The sequence below is a fragment of the Myotis davidii genome, unplaced genomic scaffold (assembly GCF_000327345.1).
Source record: "Myotis davidii unplaced genomic scaffold, ASM32734v1 scaffold415, whole genome shotgun sequence".
Classification (NCBI taxonomy): domain Eukaryota; kingdom Metazoa; phylum Chordata; class Mammalia; order Chiroptera; family Vespertilionidae; genus Myotis; species Myotis davidii.
In genome coordinates this window covers 3,627,925-3,650,634 of record NW_006287951.1, presented here as the reverse complement: position 1 = coordinate 3,650,634, position 22,710 = coordinate 3,627,925, and the positions used below count along the sequence as shown (strand labels likewise).

General features: G+C 39.0%; 1 protein-coding gene across 1 annotated transcript in view; it reads left to right on the top strand.

Annotated features, from left to right (window-relative positions):
* The first annotated feature begins 6 nt into the window (after positions 1–6).
* MSL2 (male-specific lethal 2 homolog (Drosophila)) overlaps positions 7–22,710 on the top strand; it is a 32,048-nt gene continuing 9,344 nt past the window's right edge. The window contains exon 1 of the mRNA XM_006759808.2: positions 7–721. Within this exon, the coding sequence (XP_006759871.1) occupies positions 580–721 (142 nt within the window). The 5' untranslated portion in view covers positions 7–579. The remainder of the gene's footprint in view (positions 722–22,710) is intronic.

The window sequence follows — 22,710 nt, the reverse complement described above, 5'->3', positions numbered from 1 at the left end:
GAGCCGCCGCGGCTTCGGGCACTAGATCGAGGAAGCTGACCCCGGAGCTGTCGTCCTTGCCTTCGCCGCTGCCTCCGCACCGGGCGCTGTGATGGAGTAGGGGCCCCGCCGCCGCCTGTGAGAAGCGTGCCCGCCCCTCGGACCGGGCCGGGTCCCGCTCCCGCCCAGCTCGACCTGAGGAGATATCTCCGCGTCCGGAGATGCAGCCCGAGCGCAGGCCGCCCGCCGAGCCGCGGGGCTAGACTGTTCGCCGAGTCGCGCGGCCCGAACCCCGAAGCCGCCACGTTCTGCGCCCCGCGGCCGCCTGGGACAAACTCGAACGCTGGTTCCTCTACTTTTTTTTTTTCTTTCTTCTTCATCTGCAAGTCTCAGGGACGGAGGAGGGGCGCCGAGGCCCCATGTGTGGGAGGATTGCTTCAGCCTCGCAAACTTGCACGGATTTTGGTGACTACTTTGGCCAGTGGTTCTGCTCTGATTTCCTCCCAATTGTTGCAAATTCGCCATTGTTCCCAGGCTGCTCACAAAGTTGGATCCGGAATTTTTTTTCAACCGGGAGCCAACGGTGTCGAAGTGTCTGCAATGAACCCCGTGAATGCTACTGCTCTCTACATTTCCGCGAGCCGCCTAGTGCTCAACTACGACCCCGGAGACCCCAAGGCGTTTACCGAGATTAACAGGCTCTTGCCTTACTTCCGACAGTCCCTCTCGTGCTGTGTTTGCGGTGAGACGCCTTTTATTGTTCCCTTTTTAGGCTTGTTGGGTTTTTTTTTTAATACCTTTGGGCAATGGTAACGGGAACGGTTCGAGAACATGGTAGTTTGCATTATTAAGCTTTTGTTATTTGTGCAGTGGTATACAGTCATTAGTTTTGAAACTCCAAAGGACTTTCACCCGGCATTTCAGATAGAATCCTTCCAAACTGCTTTGTACAGCGGTCTGAACGTTTGAAACTGTTTATTTCATCTTAGGTCCATTCCTTAACATTTCTGATGATGGTTTTTTTAAGTGACGTGAAATATGCATGTATCCTGCTGCCTTTTTTTTTTTTTAACCTTCGGTACAAGAATTGATTTAATACCTAGCTTAGTTAAATCCGGTTAAAACATGTACATGTGGCGTGTTTGCATTTCCCCAAACTGGTGCTGTGTGTGGGTGCTGGTGTGATGTGACGCGCCCACAGCTAGTGAACTCGGTGCGGAACTTTCCCCCAGGTCCTTCCATAAATGCTTTGACAGTTGGACGGTAAACAGTGCGCCAGGGAATACTTGATAGGGTACTAAATACTTTTTAGCTAGTGGGAATTTTACAGGATTCTTACTGATTTTGTGGCTTTAATACATTGTGGCCTGGTAGAGGGTTATTTTAGGTATTTTTGTTAAAAAAATATTAGTGTGGCCCTAGCTGGTTTTGCTCAGTGGTTAGACCGTCGGCCCGTGGACTGAAGGGTCCCGGGTTTGATCCCAGTCAGGGGCGCATGTCCAGGTTTCGGGCTCGATTCCCAGAGCGGAGTGTGCAGGAGGCAGCCGATCAATGATTCTCATCATTGATGTTTCTCTCTCTCTCTCTCCCTTCCTCTCTGAAATCAGTAAAACTATATCAAAAAAATAGTGTGGTGGGGAGGATATTTTCAAGTTTTTTTTGAGAGATGGAGATGCTAAGTTGTTTAATAAATCGAAGTTTCTCAAAAGTAATAATTTGGATTAACTGCATGTATAATAACTATTACCCCCCCCCCCCAAAGATACGATGAAAACGTTAATATACAAAGGAAAGGGCAGCTGGCCAAAAAAGCAATAATACATTCCACTTCGTATTCTTATTACGACCCAAATTTTGAGGTTTTGTTGATCCACTCACTTGTTTAGTCAGTATTTCAGAAATTTAGGCATTTCAGGCTTTCACATTGTCTTAAATTAGATAAAGAAGTGTAATTTTGTGATTATTTTGAGATTCATCTAGCATTTTCTGTATAGCTCTGGGAGAAGGCACTGAAGGAGTGCAGAAGAGGTGAAGATTGTGTTTTTTTTTGTAAACCAGGTACTTAATCTCATAAAAATTTAGGTAACTCTGTTAGAAGGTGATTAAGTTCTGTGACTGGTTGAATCTTAACAACTTTATAGAGAATCACTTGCCCTGGGCAAATCACTAAACTGCCCTGGGTCTCAATTTTTTAATATAAAAAATGAGTTTTGGGCTAGATTTCAAGTTTCCTTTCAGATTAAATTTTACTAATGTAAGCATCAGAATTGGCTTGGTTTCAAGATTCTGTCTTACCCCACTGTGAATTTTTATGGAGTGATTTTATTTATTTATTTATCTATCTATCTATCTATTTATTTATTTATTTACAGCTTTTGATAGTTTGTGGACTGAGGAATTGGAGCTGCTATACCTTTTTTTATCCACAAACCATTCTTGGAGGTTTGGGGGGTGGATTGCTGAAGTAGGGATGAAGTAGGGGAAAGAGCGGACATAGGGCTGCTAGATAAAACAGCAGTAGAGAGTGATGTTATCCAGGTAACACTTGAAGATCTGATAAGTCTCCTTTTTACTAGGTAGATGGGATTTAACTCTCGAAGGGGGGGAAATGGTAGTTTTGAATTGTAGGTACTTGGATTTGAAGTTCTTATCAGTAGCTTCAGGTTAATTGTAGTCTAATTGAACGTTTCCCCCAGATTCTAACCTGGATTTAAAAAAAAAATTGCCATTAAAGATAAAACTATATTTAAAGAGTCCCCAAGTGTCATTTTTAAATATTTTTTAAAACCAGTCTTGGCAACACAAGGGGAATTTTTCTGACAAGTGGAGCTTTGTAATTATTTTTTCTTGTTCACTTTCCCTCCCCCTCCATTCTATGGAAAAGATTTGTGGATTCTACTTCCTTGTAACTGAGTAGTTCGCATAAAATTTCAGCAATCCGGATGTAGCTTCAGGCCTCCCTCCTTGGTGTGTCCCCCCCCCTCCCCATGTAGTCTGTGGTTATCAATAGATAGGGGAACAAATCAGTTATTTGAATTCAGATCCAGCATTTAATAAACTTTGTATCAGGTGCTACCCTAGACTCTCTTTCTTAGTTGAAAAACATAAATTCATTCAATTCTAGGGCCTGTGCAATTTTCTTTCATGAAGGTAAGTAAAAGTAAAGTGTAATTCTGTCTTGCTACATGCTGTAAATAGGGAGTTTGTTTCAACAGGCCCTCCAACATATGATGCAGTCCTACCATTTCAGCCTGTATTCAACTGCTCTCTTACATAATTGCTCTGCGTCAGCCAGATTGATATTTTTTGCCCTTTCAAACATACATACATGCCTTAGGTTTTCCTCTTTTCCCACTAAAAAGTTCTCTTTGTCCTTTGAGTCTTTGTAACCTTTTGTTTTAGTCACAGGCACTTAAAACTCTTTCAGTGCAGTTTTTATTTTATTTTAATTTTTTTGTCAGTGAAGTTTTTATAACTAATTCTTCTGATACATTAGGGAAAATACCATGTTTTTGTACATTTTTGTGTTCCTCTTGCCTTATCCTTTCTCTCCTAGCAGTGACTTGCGTGTAGGTGTTTATGAGACACAGGAAGAAAGTGAGAGTAGGTGAGGGAGGGAAAATAAAAGGCTTACAAACTTTGTAGTTAGGTTCAAATCTTGATTCTTCTGCTTTTGTGTAGACAAGTTTAAGTTTTTGCCTCAACTTCCTTTATCTACAAATGGAGGATGACTATACCTTCTTCAAGTTTGTTTCTCCAAATTTGTTATATGTGGGCTTGCTTTTTAGTGGGGAAAAACCTTTTGACCCTATGAGAACGAGTCTATGGACTTGGTGTCTGGCACATATATGTACTTAATATCCCTTGTGCAGAAGTAGAGAGAGGGAGGAAGAGGTGAGAGAAGAGACTGAACTGTCAGGTCAATTACTGTCAAACTTAGACTATTCTCTGGAACTTCAGGTTTTGTTATTGTTTGAAATGTTAATTAGCTGTTTATCACGGTTTTGGTTTTTCAATTGCCTTGTATATTTAAACCTTTTGAAGCTTCAGGTGAATGGGATATTGCTTCATAGAATTACTGTACTTTCTAGGCCATAAAACAGAATTATAGTGACTACTACTTTTGTGTCAGTTTTTCCCCCTTGCTCTAAATATTGAGATATGCTTTATCATGTAGCAGGAAGTATAATTTCTTTTCTTTTTTTAATGGCATGGAACTTAATAAATTCTGTCCTAGGGATTTAAAGTTTTCCATTAAACTTGCAAGTCCTCAAGTAATATAACAAGTTTTATATGTAGAATCAAATCCTGTTAGAGTTGGAAGGATGTGTTGAATGGAAAACTTTTACTTTCTGAGACATTTAGAGTCCTGTAAAGTAATCAGGATCAAATCTCTACTCATGAATATTTTCCTGGTGTTTTTATTTTTTTAGAGAGGAAGGGAGGGGGAGAGAGAGAGAGAGAAACATCAATGTGAGAAGTTAACATGGTTCGGTTGCCTCCTATATGTTCCCTGACTTGTGATGGAACTCACAACCTAGGTATGTGCCCTGACCAGGAATTGAACTTGGGACCTTCTGGTGCATGAGACAATGCTCCAACCAACTGAGCCACAGTGGGGCTCCTGGTGTTTTAATTAGAGTCTAAGAACGAAGGGGTTTTACCTTTGGATTTACTTAATATTTTTGGACTTTCTAGACCAGTGGTTCTCATCCTTCCTAATGCCGTGACCCTTTAATACAGTTCCTCATGTTGTGGTGACACCCAACCATAAAATTATTTTCGTTGGTACTTCATAACTGTAATTTTGCTACTGTTATGAATCATAATGTAAATATCTGATATGCAGGATGTATTTTCATTGTTACAAATTGAACATAATTAAAGCATAGTGATTAATCACAAAAACAATATGTAATTATATATGTTTTCCGATGGTCTTAGGCGACCCCTGTGAAAGGGTCGTTCGGCCCCCAAAACGGTCGCAACCCACAGGCTGAGAACGCTGTTCTAGACATTCAATTTCTCATTTACAAAATGGGGAGGGGCTGGAGATTAGTGTTTCCCACTGAAACACATAAAGTGATATAGACCAAAGTTTTTGTTTTGAACGTGAAAGGACTTAAAGACAAAAGCCTTTCTTTTAGGTAGTAGGTAGTTGGTTCCCTACGGGTGAGAGCCTTGCTTGTTTTGTTTACTATAGTAGCCCAGTACCTGACAGTTACTGGTTTAACTTGTAGAATGGATGAAATTATTAAAAAGACAGAGTTTCAAAGTAGGAAAGATATGCTCTTAAATGAAGTATTTGCCTTAAAACCAAATAGATTTAGCTTTCTGAACAACTACCTTCACTTTACTTATTTTTCTCTTTTGCTATTGTATGTACCCTACCCCCCTGGAATTAGTGGAGTAGATGTCTTAAGAATCTCTTCCAGTGTGGAATATTGGAATTAACTTTGGTTTTGACAGAACAAATAATTTATTATAAATAGTAAGAATCTTCTTAACTGGAATTTGAACATATAGCTTGGAGTGTCTTATTGTAAACTACTCATTTTTTATTCTTAATATGTTTTTATTTATTTTTAGATAGGAAGGGAGAGAGGGAAAGATAGAAACATCAACTGCCTCCTGCATGCCCCCCACTGGGGATCCAGTCCACATTCTGGGCATGTACCCTGGACCTCATACTTCATGGGATGATGCTCAATCCACTGAGCCTCACCAGCCGGGCAAACTACACACCCAACTCTAACAGGATTTGATTCTACAGATCAAATTTACTATATTATTTGAGGTCTTGTAAGTTAGCACAGTTAAATTAAAAGGCCATTTGAATAATTGTATGTGTTATATTAATATTTTATATTTTTATCAAGCCTGGATTTATATTTTTCTAACCTGGATTTTAAAAAATTTTGCCATTAAGAGTTCATTTGATACTTAAGATTTTATTTTTCTTCTACTTAAAATCACTATAGTTAAAATTTTTTATTGTTAGTAAACACATAAAATTTGGTATCTTTTTTTTTTGTTAATCCCCACCCACAGATACTTTTCCATTGATTTTTAGAGAGAGCGGAAGGGAGGGGGAGAGACTGAGAAACATTGATTGGTTGTCTCCTGGAGGTACCTTGAGATTGAGCTTGCAACATAGGTACATGCCCTTGACCGGAATCAAGCCTGAGACCCTTCATTCCACAGGCTGATGCTCTATCCAGTGAGCCAAACCAGCTAGGGTTAAATTTGCCATCTTAATTATTTTTTTTTTAAACCTTAATCTCCGATGGTTAAGTGAACACATGAAATTTTTTAAAATGTATTTTTTGTTTTTACTTATTTTTTAAAATTGATTTCAGGGAGGGGATGAGAGGAGAGTCATTGGTCAGCTGCCTCCTACACTCGCCCTACTGGGGATTGAGCCAGCAACCCAGGCATTTGCCTTGACTGGGAATGGGTTGACCTTTAACCACTGAGCCATACTGACCAGGCTATATTTTCTATTTTAAAAAATGTTTATTTAAAATATATTTTTATTGATTTTAGAGAGGAAAAGAGAGAGAGAAACATCAATGATGAGAGAGAATCATTGATCGGCTGCCTCCTGCATACTCCACTCTGGGGATCTAGCCTGCAACCAGGACATATGCCCTGACCAGGAATTGAACTGTGACCTCCTGGTTCATAGGTTGATGCTCAACCACTGAGCCATGCTTGCCAGGCAAAATATTTTTTTGATAGTAGCCATTCTAATGAGTGTGAGGTGATACCTCACTGTGATTTTGATTTGCATTTCTATAATGATTTAGTGACATTGGTCATATGCTTGTTGGTCATTTGTATATCATCTTGAAGAATCACCAACTTTATTTTTTTTTAATCCTCACTGGGGGATATGCTTATTGATGTTAGAGAGAGGGGAAAAAAGAGAGAGTAAGAAGGGAGAGAGAGAGAGGTGGAGAGGGGGAGAGGGAGGAGAGAAACAGCGATTGGTCATCTTCTGCACGTGCCCTGACTGGGGATCAAACCTCAAACCTAGGTATGCACCCTGACCGGGAATTGAACCAGCAGCCTCTTGGTAGATGGGATGACACTCCAACCAATTGAGCCACAGAGATTCACCTGGCCAGGGTGAATCACTATTATTTTTTATCTTGAAAACTTATTTCACTTACTATGTTTTTATTAATTCTGTAGAACCATTCGTAAATTAACTTTATTGCGTATGTAAAAATTTTAGAAATTAGCCATAAATGAATATTTCCCTTCATATAATTTGTTTTTGAATAGCTGTTCTGTACGTCGTTTAAGGACATCTGATTAATGTTAAAGCAGAGTTGGTTTACCAGTTTTTTTGGGGGGAGGGACTTAAGTTCACCTGTTCTCTCTGATATTGCTGGGGTCCAAACCCAGCAGGTCCAGGGGTCCCCAAAGGTGTGGACGGAGTCAGCGAAGGAATGACACGGAGACAGCGTTTAGTTGATCAGCAGCCTTGCCAGGATCTCTAGCCACAATCTCCAGCCAAGTTCTGGTTAGGATCTCCAGCCAGGTTCTGTGTCTTCTGGCTCTCGGTTCTGTGTAGGTTCTATCTTCTAGGTTCTGTCTTCTATGTTCTGTCTTCTAAGTTCTGTGTCCTAAGTTCTGTGTCCTGTTGACTTGTTACATCTGTATTTATACCAGTTGATTCTAATCCTATCTCTATTCCAAAGGTTAGGGCGTTTTTTATCTCCATTCCAGGGAGTAAAGAAAAGCATGATTGTTCGTAGTTAGTGATTAATTACCCGCCTGGCACTTAGTTAAGGGGTTTTATTCCCTCCCTAACTTCAGGGGAAAATCCCTACCTGGGGGAACAACCTTTCTCAGAGAGGTGACCTTGGTTAAAACACATAGTGCCAAGAAGGTGAGCAAACATATTAAGAACAGTATGCCATATATGCCAGGTCCCTTGAAACAGCAAGGATGGACCGGCTCCCGGCATGATATGGGAAGAATTCTTTAGGGAGCATTTAGCTAGTGGGCTGGTAAAGAGGAACAGTAGCTAGTAATTTGCCTGGTAGATGCACTTCTTTTATTTCACACATTTATTTAACCATTTGTTCGGTTTCTTTTCCTAAGAAAAATCTTTTTACAGTTCTTCTTTTAGTACTGTAAAAATTCTGAAAAGTTAACAATAGTTTGAATAATGATTCAAGGCTGGCTGTATGGGATGTAGAATTAGGCAGGAGAAATTGTTTCAGTTTAAGTGAAATCTAGGAAGTATGGGGCTTGAGTGGGACCAAGAGAAATGGTGAAGTTAGTTGCTCTTTTTCAGTAAGGCTTGATGGAGAGAACAGTAGGCTTGTTGAGGTTGCAGAAAAGTTTATTTCCATGAAGGGGAGAGACCCCTTGCAGTATAGTGGTTACTCAGGGGCCTTTTGTGTGGGAACCTTTAATGCCAGGCTAAGGAATTTGAGATTTATTTTGTAGATGTGTTTTTTCTTTTTTTCAAGTGTGTTTTAGTTCTGGCTGGGTAGCTCAGTTGGTTAGAGCATTGTCCCAATTCGACAGGATTGTGGGTTCAGTCCTGGTCAGGGCACATAGAAGAATCAACCAATGAATGCATAAATAAGTGGAACAACAAATTGATGTTTCTCTGTCCTTGCTCTCTCTCTTTCTCTCTTGCTCTCTCTCTCCCCCTTTATCTCTTGCTCTCTCTCTCCCCCTTTCCCTCTTTCTCTCTCTCTCTAAAGTTGATAAAGTTTTTAAAAAAAGTGTCTTCTATAGGTTGTCAAAATCAAATATAATCTAAAGGGCTTGTTAAAATTTAGATTCCCAATTATCAGACTGATTGAATTGGACTTTCTGTGGGTAGTGCCTTGAGTGCCTTGTAACCTTCATTTAACACCTCCCTCCGGTCTTGATATGGGACAAGGGATTTGTAAATCACTGTTGTAAGCATTTGAGAAACATTTTAACTAGGAGAGGGATGTACTTTAAATTCTGTTTTAGAAAAGATTGATTTAGGAGTAGAATATGGGATTGATTACTGAATAGTGGTGGCAGTGGTAAGGGAACAACATAGAAAATGCTAAGGGAAATTTTTGTCTTATGGTCATCATAATACTTTAATTCTTTGATGTGTACTCTATATATACTTTGTCATATTTTACTATAAATAGATTAAAAAATATGTTTGTATTGAGAGGAAGGGAGAAAGAGACAGAAACATCAATCTGGGCTGCCTCCTGCACTTTCCCCCACCCGCCTCCTCCACTGGGGATGGAGCCTATAACCTAGGCATGTGTCCTGACCAGGAATTGAACCAGCGACCTCTGAGTGCACAGAATGATGCTCAACCAACTGAGCCACATTGGCCAGGGCCTCACTATGAATAGGTTAAATGAGACATTTCCTATTCTAAAATTTATAAACATGTCTAGCACAGTGCTTTCACATAGCATATACTTGATAAAATGTTTTGAATTATATTTAAGAACTGACAAAACCTGGCAGTTTAATACAGATGCATGGGAAAAATTGCAGGAGTCAAAAGTTCATATCAGAAATGAAGTTTGGAAGGACATGAAGAATTTAGGTAGGCTAGTTTGAAATGATATAGGGACAGCCCAATTAAAATATTCTTCAAGGGTTTAGCAATTTGGTGTAGATTTTGGGAGAGGTTGCAGTTAAGATAGAAATTAGAGCAGTTCAGGTGGGGGCCTAAGGAGAATGAAGAGAAGGATGAGACAATGTCGAATAATGTGATGGTGATTGGTGTTTAGAGGTGAGGAAATATTGGAAATATAATTAGGAAAGGATAAAAAGTAATCTAAAAACTTTTATTTTATGCCCTTCCCTGGAAACTTTGATTTAAAAATAATTTTATATACTATTTGATATAGTATAACAACATATCTTCTGAGTCTTGGGGTTGTGGTTATCAGTCCCTCAAGTTAATTTGAACATCCAGGTCTCCTTTCTTTGCATTCCTTATTTTCATATGAGCACTCATATCGTATTTTTTTTTTTTTTTGAGCACTCATATCGTATTGATAACATCCATAGCACGCCATCATTCGTTGGTTAATGCCTTATTGTATTGGCTTCTCCCAGTTGACATATCCCTCAGAGTCCACTTAGCTACTTTTATGTATGATTCATTTAAATTTGTTTTTTTGAGTTCTGGTGTACTTTCTAAATTTTATCTTTTATTTTAAAAAGTAGTATTTCAAGGTTCTTATTCTAACTTTTCTTACATTTTTCTTTGTGTCCAGGAGTCACTTTTGTCTTCTTGTCCATTTAATGTCAAACCCTTACTCTTGTTTTTTTCTTTTAAAGATTATTATTATTTTTGTTACCTTGTCAGGAGTAGACTTTCACCTTAATTACTGTATATCTGGCTATTTTCTTGTTTCGACTCGTCCATAATAATTTTGCAGAATTTTCATTCATTACCCTTTTACTCCAGAGATCTTGAATCTTTGCAGAGTTGGAATATGTTTTTTTTCAAGCTGTTTTAATCTAGTTTTACACCCAGTGTATTTTGTGTGTGCTGATTTTAGTTATCTTATCAGTTAACATTTGTCTATTTTCTTTGCTATAACCTACAGAAAACGTGCACTTAAGATGTTGCCTGGTCTATACCTTAGAAATTAGTATGTTTTCTGGAAAGGTTGAATGGTTTTAAAATTCTTTATGTAATATTTATACTTAATTTAGCCAAAAGGCTGAGAAGCGATGCTTTATATAGTATTTAAAGGCATATCTAAAGTGGGGGTGTGAGTTTAGAGTGTAACAACCTAAGGACTGTTGGCCCCCTACCAATCCTTCTAAATGTTTTTCCCTTGACGTTCAAATCTCTGCCTAAGGTTCTGATATCTAGGACTCTGGCAATATGTAATACAGGAGTCTAGGATTAGAAAGCAGCATTCCAATTCAGGTATTCTTGTGATGCATTTCTGAATCCTCTCTACAGTTAATCATTTGGTTGTCCAGCCTGTGACTGAACATATTCAGGATATGACGTAGGATATAACTATGTCAAATTTACCAGAAGCTATGGGCTGACTCAGGGATCTCTATATGGTGTCACTGAGCCTACCAGCTCAGTTTTTACATAGGTCTTACAAGGAAGATATTTACTGGGTTATTCTTCGTGATGAGAATTTATAAAGCCTTAGGCAGAAGGGATCATATATCGTACAGCTGTTTCTTCACATCAAAGAATCCTTTCTGTAATATTAAAAGTTCATCCAAGCCTTTTCTGAATACTTCTGGGTTAGGGAGCTAAATTATACTCTTCAGAATAGCATATCATTGTTTGATAACTTTTTTTTTTTCACTTTGTCTTGCATTTTATTTTTTTAATTTTATTTTTTATTACAAAGGGTATTACATATGTGTCCATTTTTTCCCCCCTGCCCAAGACAGTCCATAACTTTTTTTTCTTTAGAAAAGTTGGTTTCTTTAGAAAGTTCTTCCAATTTACCCAAGTCTCCTTCTCTATAATTGTCTCCTCCTCATTTTTTTTTTTTTTTTGGTCCTCTGGAACAATTGAAAAAAGCCTTTGATAAAATTTTACCTTTTCAACTATCAGAAGACAGTTTTCATATCTTCTCTGAGAAGGTAGACATCACTAAGTATCTGTCCTGGAAGCACCCTGAATTCGATTTCTTCTAAAAGTGTAGACCTTTGTGTTCATGTCCAGAGTGTTTTAGATGTGGCCAGATGGTATTGTCTACCTTGATAATTTGAACAAATTAATTTATCTTAGTTTTATTTTATTCGACTAAAGCAGAGATTTGGTTGTGAATTAGGCCCCCAGGCTCTTTGTTGTTGTTGTTAATCCGTACCCATAGATATTTTCCATTGATTTTTTAGAGAGAGTGGGATGGAGGGGGAGAGACAAAAACATTGATGTGAGGAATCGAACCCTTGACCAGAAGGAGAAATCACAAAGTCTGCAGGCTGACTGACACTCTATCCCAGCCGTGGGCAAACTACGGCCCGCTCGGATCTAGCTCGTTTGAAATGAATAAAACTAAAAAAAAAAAAAAAAAGACCGTACCCTTTTACGTAATGATGTTTACTTTGAATTTATATCAGTTCACACAAACACTCCATCCATGCTTTTGTTCCGGCCCTCCGGTCCAGTTTAAGAACTCATTGTGGCCCTCGAGCCAAAAAGTTTGCCCACCCCTGCATCCACTGAGGCAAACTGGCTAGGGCCCATAGGCATTTTTTTACCTTGATAAACATTTTTACTAAATTTGTTGGTCATAGTTTTAAAATCTAGCCTTCTTATATATAAAAATCCAGATTTTAGGCACCCCTAGAAAACTGTAGGGTCTGGCATCAGTGGGTGTATACTCCCTCATGACATGGCATCACTGAGAGTAGTTGAGAGGGGGTTTCTCCCTTTTTGGCGTGGAGGTAAGTAAATCCTCTGCAGTTTGCCCTTGGTTCCCTCCCAGCCTTTGTCACTTAAAAAAAAAAAAAGGAAGAAAAAAAGAAACTTTACTTGCATGGCCCTCTAGACATTTGAATTTGTAATCCTTAGAAGTAGAGAATTTTGTAAGGTCTCTCGTACTCTCGACATTATTTTGAACCATAAAATTCTACTGTTGGAATCTTGAATTATTTTGTGAACCCTTCTTACCTGGATAAAAATCAGGATTGCTTTACTTGTTTGGCGGTTGTTGGTTCACAATGTTTCTGGTCAATTAAAACATTTTCACAAATTATTTGTTAGTGTTGTTCAAATCTTCTCTACCCTTACTGATTTCCTATTCATTTTGTCTTTGAGAGATGTTGAAATCTCTTAATTATAATTTTGGTTTTTGTCACATTTTCTGCGGAGTTTTAACAGTTTCTGCTTCATGTATTTTGAAGCTTTTATTAAGTGTATACAACAATTTTGAACACATGGACTGTAGTTTTAAGTTTAATTTTTAATGTTCTGCACTAATTTATCTATCATTTCTAGGTTATGTTGCTGTTTATGGGTGATAGTTTTCTATTTCTTTGTATGCCTTATTAATTTTTTGTCTTTTTAAAAAATATGTATTTTTGCATATTGATTTCAGAGAGGAAGAGAAAAGGAGAGAGATGTAGAAACATCAGTGATGAGAGAGAATAATTTGATCAGCTGCTTGTTGCATGCCCCCTACTGGGGATGGAGCCTGCAACCCAAGCATGTGCCCTGACTAGGAATCAAACCGTGACCTCTTGGTTCCTGGGTTGAAGCTCAACCACTGAGCTACACCATCTGGGCTCATTAATTTTTTATTGGATGCTGGATATTGTGACTTTTACCTTGTCCGTAAAATTTTAATTTGTTGATAGATATTTTTATTCTTTTTTTTTAAAAATATATTTTATTGATTTTTTTACAGAGGAAGGGAGAAGCATAGAGAGTTAGAAACATCGATGAGAGAGAAACATCGATCAGCTGCCTCCTGCACACTCCCTACTGGGGATGTGCCTTTTTTTATTGATTTTGGAGAGGAAGGGAGAGGGTGAGACAGACAGAAACATCAAAGTTGAGAGAGAATCTTTGATTGGCTGCCTTCTGCAAGCCCCACTCTGGAGATCGAGCCCACAACCCAGGTATATGCCCTGACTGGGAATTGAACCATGACTTCCTAGTTCATAGGTCAGTGCTCAACCACTGAGCCACGCCAGCCAGGCGATAGATATTTTTGTACTATAGTTATTGTTGAGCTTTGTTCTTGGGATGAGGTTATGTTATTTGTAGACAGTTTGATCTTTTTGAGGTTTGTTTTAGCTTTTATTAGGTAGGACCAAAGCAGCCTTTAGGAGCTAATTTTTCTGCAGTACTGAGCAAGATGATGCCTTATTCAATCTGATGCTTCATGAATTATGTTTCTCACTCTTGGTGTTGGGATTAGGAATTATTCTGTTGCCTCTGAATTACATTGGGATTTTCACTTTGTTCCTTTCTGGGTGTTCTTTCTTTAGGCTGAGGTAATTTCCTAATATGCATAAGCTAATCGGTACTCAGCTGAAGACTTGAAGGGACCTGGTATAAATATCTGGAGCTCTTTCTCTGTGCAGCTTTCTCATATCTAATACTCTGGCCTGAAAAGTCCAACTGCCTTGGCCTCCCAACTCTGTCTTCTCATTTTAGGGAGATAACCAGGGTGTGTTTGGGCTCTCTTTCCTTGTGCTCCGGTCTGAAAATTATCTCTACGTATAAGCTGGGGCAGTTGTAGGCTTAGCATGTTTGTTTCCTATCCCAGGGATCACTGTTCTGTGCGTTCTGTTGCTCAATATCTGAAAACAGTTGTTTTGTCCAGTATTTTCGTTGTTTCAGGTGGGAGAGTAAATCTGATTATTCTCTTTTGTTTGGAAACAGAGTCAGATTATATTCTAAACCTATGCTGTCCCATACAGCAGCCACCAGTGCTGTGACATTTTAAATTTTATTTAATCTTAATAAACATTCTTGGGCCAAATCTTCAGACATTGAGTCATTTTTGGAGTAGGCCACCTAGATGATTCTAATACTAACCCATAGATGAGAATAGTGACTGTTTAAAGGAATAGCTGTCTTGGAATATTCCTACTGTGACGTTAATAAGTACAGTTAAAAGAAAGTGTGCCAATAAATTTAAGTAATGCCATATTAAGCAAGTTTCTTGACAGCTGTAGTATTCAGTTTTAAGACGCTGATATTTTGAGATGACTCTCCAAGAGTGTATTAAAGCAAACCTGTAAATGCTTTCTGGTTCAGTGGAACACCAGTTTCGGAAATTTGTAACTAGATTTATTTTGATGTGATTAAATGTTTGAATGCTCAGCTATATATCAAGTTAATTGTACCTAATTTACCAGCCTGTATTATCTTATTGGTAATATTTTAATGAGACTATTATTGCTTTGTGAAAGTATGAAAATAATAAAATATTACATAAATGCTCTGTAACCACAAAACACTCTGAAGGGCTACCCTACATAATTAAGAAGAATGATGTCTGGCATTCTCTTTTAATTCTTATTAGAATATGAAAGAAGCATGATGAGTTTATGAATATGTTGTGGTCTCAGTGGTATATATAATTCTTTTAATAATCTGTGGTGAGTGTTCGTTGTTTTTTAATGTTTTATTTGTTTTTTACTTTTTGGTTAATCCTCGCCCGAGGATATAGTTTTTTTCCCTCATTGATTTTTAGTGAGAGTGGAAGGGAGAAACATTGATGTGAGAGAGACATATCAATTGGTTGCTTCCCGCACCCACCCTGACCAGGGCTGGGGATCAAGCCTGCAACCAAGGTACATGCCCTTGACTGGAATCAAACCCAAGACCCTCCAGTCTGAGGGCCGACACTCTAATCACTGAGAAAAACGGGTTAGGGCAAGTGTTTGGTTTTTTAGTTTATAATGGTAGTTGACTGGAGAAACTTACCTTTTATAAACAATTGATATCACTGAGAGTATCAGGAAGTAATTTTCATAGTTTTAGGTTAACCAAAGACATAAAAGTTAAAGAAACTCTAAAGGTTAGCCATTAGGATGTTCGGTAAACAGTTTGGCTTGAGTAACATTCATACTTTTAAAGTTGCAGTGTTCACTGATTTTCATTTTTCAGCAAACTAGTTGTATTCCTTTTCCCAACTGGAAACAGATTTTTGTCTTTTTCCCCCCTCATTCTTCACTCCCCGGGCATACATATTTAGTTAATGATTGGTCTCTAACATGGGTTGGAGAATCCCATGTTAAATGGCAGTATAGTTAAAGTGATGTAATGAACTTAAAAAAATAATTATTTGGTTAAGTGGTCAAAATAATCTGTGTCTATTTTTTTGTAATTCATGCAGATCTATCATATTCTCAATTTTTATTAAAATGCATATTTTTCTGTTATGATTATTTGTGCTAGATATTTTATTTTTATTTTTTAAAATATATTTTATTCATTTTTTTTTACAGAGAGGAAGGGAGAGGGATAGAGAGCTAGAAACATCGATGGGAGAGAGGAGCATTGGCCAGCTGCCTCCTGCACACCCCCCCACTGGGGACGTGCCCGCAACCAAGGCACATGCCCTTGACCGGAATCGAACCCGGGACCCTTCAGTCCCCAGGCCGACGCTCTATCCAGTGAGCCAAACCGGCTAGGGCAATGTGCTAGATATTTTAAAGAAAACAGTTTGTTGGTTTTGGAATCCAGGTGATTAAAGCACAATGGTGGTCTGGGATATAGCTGCTTAAATATTTAGAGAACTACTAATTTCTTTGAAACCTTAATTTGTCATTTGGATCTGTTAGATATTTTGAGACATGTATTTGCTTTTTGGTTTACTATTAATAAACTTGTGTGGAAGTTTAAAGGAATATATTCTAAGGGCTGCTCAATCAAAAATTCAAAAAAGAAAAACAGACCAGGGTTATGAAACCCTACCAAAAGGAAAATGGTGCTGTCTTCTTAGGAGGGTTTTTTCATTTAAAATTCATTTTTCTTTGACTTGAAGTTATTATAGTAGTACTCATAATAATGAATTTGCCAAATCAAAACATTTTAAAGAGGTTTAGACTTCAGCATATGCCTGCAAAAAACTATTGGGCACAGGTTCTGCAAGACTAAAAACAAGCTTAAAAAGAAAAGTTTTAATTGTCCAAAAACTGTTTTCATTTGTGCCCATTTGGTGACACATACGATCTTTTTGTGGTGTTGTCATTTCTGTTCTCAGCTGAACCTAGATTATTTTTATGTGTATATGTATCTAGGAGATATCTTACTAGTTATTGTTTGAAAACTTTGGACTGTAATTTTGGTTCTGGTATTCAAGATATAAAAAAGGTTGGAGAATCCCGTGTTAAATGACAGTGGCAGTTTACCATAGTGCTTGGCATACAGCTGAACTCCAGAAATTATTTACTTAAGCGATTGAGGAAAACTACCAGGGAGATTAAAAATGGCGGCAGAGTAGGTGGATGCTGCGAACAAGCTGGAATTACAACTGAAATATAGAAAGGCTTCCTGAATAATCAACGGAAAACTCACGGAAGAGAACCCTGATACCCAAGGACTGATGGTGGAGACCACATAGAGGCTGGTAGGAGGGGCGGAGGCGAAAAAGGGCTGGCCGGGTGCCCAAAGAGAAGCTGTGAAAAGCAGTGGGGTGCTGTCTGCAAGGAGTTTGAGCGCCCTCTTGAAGGGCCAATGCACAAAAATTCCCTGAGGAGCCACCCACCTTGTGCTCTGGCAGAGGGAGGGTGAAGTGGACTGGAGCTGTGAGAGCAGAACCCAGGACTGGGGATTCCGGGGCTAGAGCTCAGAAGGCAGACACCCCAAGTTTCCTGGGCTGAGTCATTCCCTCATGCAGCAGAGGACATCTTTCCCACATAGACATTTGCCTTGCCTGGGGGGAACACAGTCCATGCACCCTATTGGAAAACACTTTGTCCTGAGGCCACTTAAGAGATTAAAAGAAACAATTAGCCTTTAGGCCAGTGGTTCTCAACCTTGGCTGCACATTAAAATCATCTGGGAATCTTTTTTAAATCCTGATTTCTGGGCCTCATCCTCCGGAAATTCTGTTTCTTTGTTATGGGCTGGGGCCACAACATTAGTAACAAAGAAACAGGATTTCTGGAGGATGAGGCCCAGAAATCAGGATTTTAAAAAGATTCCCAGGTGATTCTAATGTGCAGCCAAGGTTGAGAACCACTGTACTAGTCTGTAGACCGAGGTGGTCTCTGGCGGCTTTGAGTCTTTCCCTGATCCAATTTGTCAGAAACAGCCTTTAACACTGCCCTGCACTAGAGATTGAGAGGTGTAGAGGACCTACCTAATAGTACATAGTCACAAACCCAGAGAACCAAAATGAGGAGACAAAGAATCCATAAATGAAAGAACTAGAGAATTCTCCAGAAGAAGAGATAAATAAAGCAGAGATAAGAAATTTATCTAAAACAGACAGAGTTCAGAGTAATGATGGTAAAAGTGCTCAACAGTATGAAAAAAGATATAGTAACTATGAAAAAAGGACAGTCTGAAATAAAGAATGAACACAACACATTGGAAAGATTACACAGCAGATTAGGGGAAGCTGAGGATCGAATCAGTGAATCAGAAGACAGTTGAAAATATCACTCAGAGAACCAAAAAGAAAAAACAATTAAAAAAACAGAAGGACAGCTTAAGGGAGCTGTGGGACAATATGAAACGTAACCATATTAGAATAGCAGGTGTGTCAGAAGAGGCAGAAAGGGACAAAGGAATAGAGAAGGTGTTTGAAGAAATAATGGCAGAAAACTTCCCTAACCTGGTAAAGGAAAAAGACACACAAGTTCAGGAGGCACAGAGAACCCCAAACAAAAAGAACCTAAAACAGACTCATTCCCAGACACATCACAATTAAAATGCCAAAAATTAAAGACAAAGTGAGAATCATAAAGGCAGCAAGAGAAAAGAAAACTGTTAACCTACAAAGGAACTCCCGTAGGCTGATGCCTGATTTCTCATCAGAAACTACAGGCCAGAAGGGAATGGCATGAAGTATTTAAGCCAAGGTAATGGAAAGCAAGGATCTGAGACCAAGATTACTGTATCTAGCAAGGCTATCATTCAAAATAGATGGTCAAATAAAGAGCTTTCCAGACAAAATAAGGCAAAGGCGTTCATCACCATCAAGCCAGCATTATAAGAAATGCTAAAGGGATTGCTGAGAAAAAGAAAGAGAGAAACCTAGCAATACAGAATTAAAATGGCTATAAGTAAATACCTCTCAATGATAACCCTAAATGTAAATGGATTCAAATGTGCTCCGTTCAAAAGGTGGAGGGGAGCTGAATGGATACAAAACATGACCCAACTATATGCTTTCTACAAGAGACCTACCTCAAAACAAAAGACACAAACAATGAAAGTGAAGGGATGGAAACTTTTTTTCCATGCAATTGGAAAAGAAAAAAAAAAGCTGGAGTAGCAGTACTCATATCCGACAAAATAGACTTTAAAATGAAGGCCATCACAAGAGGTCACTACATAAGGTAAAGGGGTCGATCTAACAAGAGGATATAACCCTGGTAAACATATTTGCACCCAATATAGGTGCACCTAAATGTATAAGAAAACTTCTAGAGAAATGTTTTCTTAAATGAAGATAGCCTAAATAATTAACTCTTCTTTTGGAAAAAGTGGAGAATGGGAATATTTAGATCCAGTGTATTGGACTATGGAAGGATTATTATTTAGGCCCTATTTCAGGCTTTTGACATCAGTAGGAGTTTATTTTCCTATTCTCTATATGTGCCTTGATATTGCTATTAGAGACTGAATCTAGGCTGAATGGATTATGACTCAGATTCAGTATAATCACTACAGGAATACGGTACATGTATATATTGGGGTTGATCAGCATCAGTTTATTGCTACAACTAGAAAAAAGGCATAGCAATAGGTGAATAAGTAGCTTGGCTGGTGTGCTCAGTGGTTGAGTGTCGACCCATGAACCAGGAGGTGAGGGCAGATGCCCTGGTTGCAGGTTCAATTCCCAGGAAGGGGCTTTCTGGAGTCAGCTGATCAATGATTCTCTCTCATCATTGATGTTTCTATCTCTCACGCTCCCTTTCCCCTTTTCTCTATGAAATCAATAAAACCATATTTTTTAAAAGATGAATAAGTAATGCTAACTAAAGTGACATCACTTTGGAAAATGAGCTCATCCTAATCATATGGGTTTAGTATGTACATATTTATTTATTTTACACATATATTATACATATGTACACATCTTTAATAGGTACACAGACAGTCTTTAGTTAAGATTTCTGATGCTGTAAATTCTTAGACTGGTATATAGGCTGAGCTTTTTTTGTTGGACTTTCTTTACAAAGAAGGTTAGTACAATGCTATAGTATACACGCTCAATTGAAATATTTAAGATAAACTTTAAAAACTGGTGTGTAGAGAATCCAGGCAGGCCTCTTCTGCAGGTTCAGTTCCTGTGCAGTAAAGATTTCCTGATCTCACAAAACTATTGAGCATCCATCCTCCATTTCCTCTCATTCTTCCTGCTCCACTCACTATCCATTATTGCCAGTACCCATTTCTGTTTCTTCTTCCTCCCAAAAGTTTTACAAATCTTGTGGTTTATTATTGCTTTGGCTGTGGCCCAATTTCAATAATCATTCTTTTTGATAAGTGGAAAGAAGCTAAAATCGGTGGATGCTATGGATTTAATAGCAGAGTTAGGGACAGTGTTGGATAACTAGAAAGAATACTCAGCTTCCATTTCTCAGTGCTAGTAACTAGCTATGTAATTTATGGATGTCTCTCTTGATTTAAATGATGCCATGGAACAAGTTGTTTTCCAAGGTCACTCAATTCTAATGTGCTTTTTATGATTCATTCATTTACATTTGTATTAAGTGCTGGTGTAAGTGCCAACACTGGTTTAAAGATACAGAGATAAATAACTTTCTGGTCTTGAGTAAGTGAATGGTGACATTATAGGAGAATGTTCATAGTGCTTTTTGAACAAACTTAGGGGCAGGAATTAAGGAAGGCTTCCTCTTGAGGTCATATTTGAGTTGATTCTTAAAGAATAAATAGCTGACTATGCCAGGAAGGAAGAAGAACATTTCAGGAAAAGCAAATCACAGAGGAATGAGTAAGCATTGCATGTTTTTGGAATGGTCAGTGGCAGATGACAGTGGAAAATGGAGTTTGTGAAGAAAGTTTAATGGCACTAAATAATTGGGTGGGGAGTTTGATGGGGGCCAGATTCTGAAAGACCTTATATGTTATCCTAAAGACTTCTGATTTTAAAGACTGAAGGTTTTTGTTTGTTTTGTCAGATTATATTTTTTATTATTTATTTTTTAATATTTCAAGAAAAACAGTCTCTATGTGGTCTCCACTTTTGGTCCTCGGGTGTCAGGGTTCTCTCCTGCGAGTTTTCCCTTGATTATTCAGGAAGTTTTTTTGTATTTTAGCTGTAATACCAGTTTGTTCCTGGGAGCATGTCCATGCAGCATCAACTTACTCCGCCACTATTTTTAATCTGAAGTTTTTGTTTTTGACAGTTTTTAGTTGTGCCTTTATAAAGGGTTTAGAAAAGAAGAAAGATACAATCAAACTTGTGTTTTAGAAAGGTCACTTGGTGGTAATGTGGAAGATGGACTGATTGGAGCAGGTGACGTTAAGGCAGGAAGTTAAGCTTGAAAATTCTTGCAGTATTCAGGCTAAGAAGTAAATGAGGATTCAGTTAAGGCCGGAGTAGTCAGTCATGGGGATAAAGCCTGAAGGTGGCATAGGCAGACTTAGAGGCTGTGTACAGTGAGACTCTGGAAACTGGATGTGGAATGTGGGTGAAGAGAAGAGTCTGGATGGTATCAAGATAATCTGGTTTGATTTCTGAGTGGATGACACTGTCAGCATTCACTGAGAATTAGGGTTGTATTAGAAAGAAGTTTTAGAGGAGATAATTCATGTTGAGCTTGAGTTGTCTGTGTTTTCAAAGAGATGAGATTTCTGGTAGACATGCATGTGGTTCTAAACTCAGGAAAGATTTGAGCTGGAGATAAAGATTTGGAAGATACCATTTATAAGTGGCAACAAAATCAACTTTATTGGCAAATCACTGTGGAAGGAGAGTGTAGAGCAGTTTTGGGGGTATTACCATATCTCTGCTTCATAAGGGGAAAGGTTGATGATACCTATGAGATTCTGTGTACAATTCTGTGCTTATATAAGTGTATCAGATTCTCAAAGGGATCTGTGACCCAGTAAAGATTACTATGGAATACTGGAATGGAGTAAGAAGGATACATCTTAATACAGAAGAAACATGGGAATACTGAAATTAAGGAGAGGACAGAAGAAAAGGAGGTGGAGGAGACAGTAGTGTTAGGAGAAAAGGGGAAGATAGCATTTTAAGGAAGAATGATCAACCAGAACTGTCCATTGGTCTGGGATTAGCAATTTTGCCTTCTATTATAGGATTAGAGGCCCCGTACAAGAAATTCGTGCATAGGTCAGGGGGTCCCTCAGCCTGGCCAGCACCCTCTCCACTCTGGGACCCCTCAGGGGATCGGGCCTAAACCGGCAGTTGGACATGCCTCTCACAATCCAGGACCACTGGCTACAAACCACTGGCCTGCCTGCCTGCCTGCCTGACTGATTGTCCCTAACCACCTCTGCCCTGGCCCCGCACCTGGGATCCAGGATTCCCTCCTCTGGCCGACCACAGGCACCTGGGACCCGGACAAGCTTTGCCTAGGCTGGCTGCAGCTGCAGGGGACCGTGGGTGGGCAACTTCTCCCTCTCCCGGGCCACAGCTGCAGGCGCTGGTGCCTGGGACTGCAGGGTGGGCAGCTTGTCCTCCCAGGCCACTGGCGCTGGGGGCTGCTGGGTAGGCAACTTGTCCCGGGCCGGCTTTATCAGGAAGGATATCCAGGTAGTCCGGAAGACGTCTGTTCTATTTAGCATATTACCCTTTATTAGCATAGGTTGATTCTAGTGCTAATAGAATTAGCATATGAGTAACTGGAGAGGAAGTTGCTATAGGAAAGGAAGTTTGAAGTAGAATAGAGAGTGAGTAAATTTACCGTATTTGCCGGCGTATAAGACGATTTTTTGGCCCTGAAAAATATGCCTCCAAGTGGGGGGTCGTCTTATACGCCAGGTACACTTCAGATAGACTGCCCATAGTGCTTGCCCCGTGCCATAGTGGCCTCCCGATGCCCGCCCACTTCATTCCACATACCGTTCAGGCATCAGCAGCG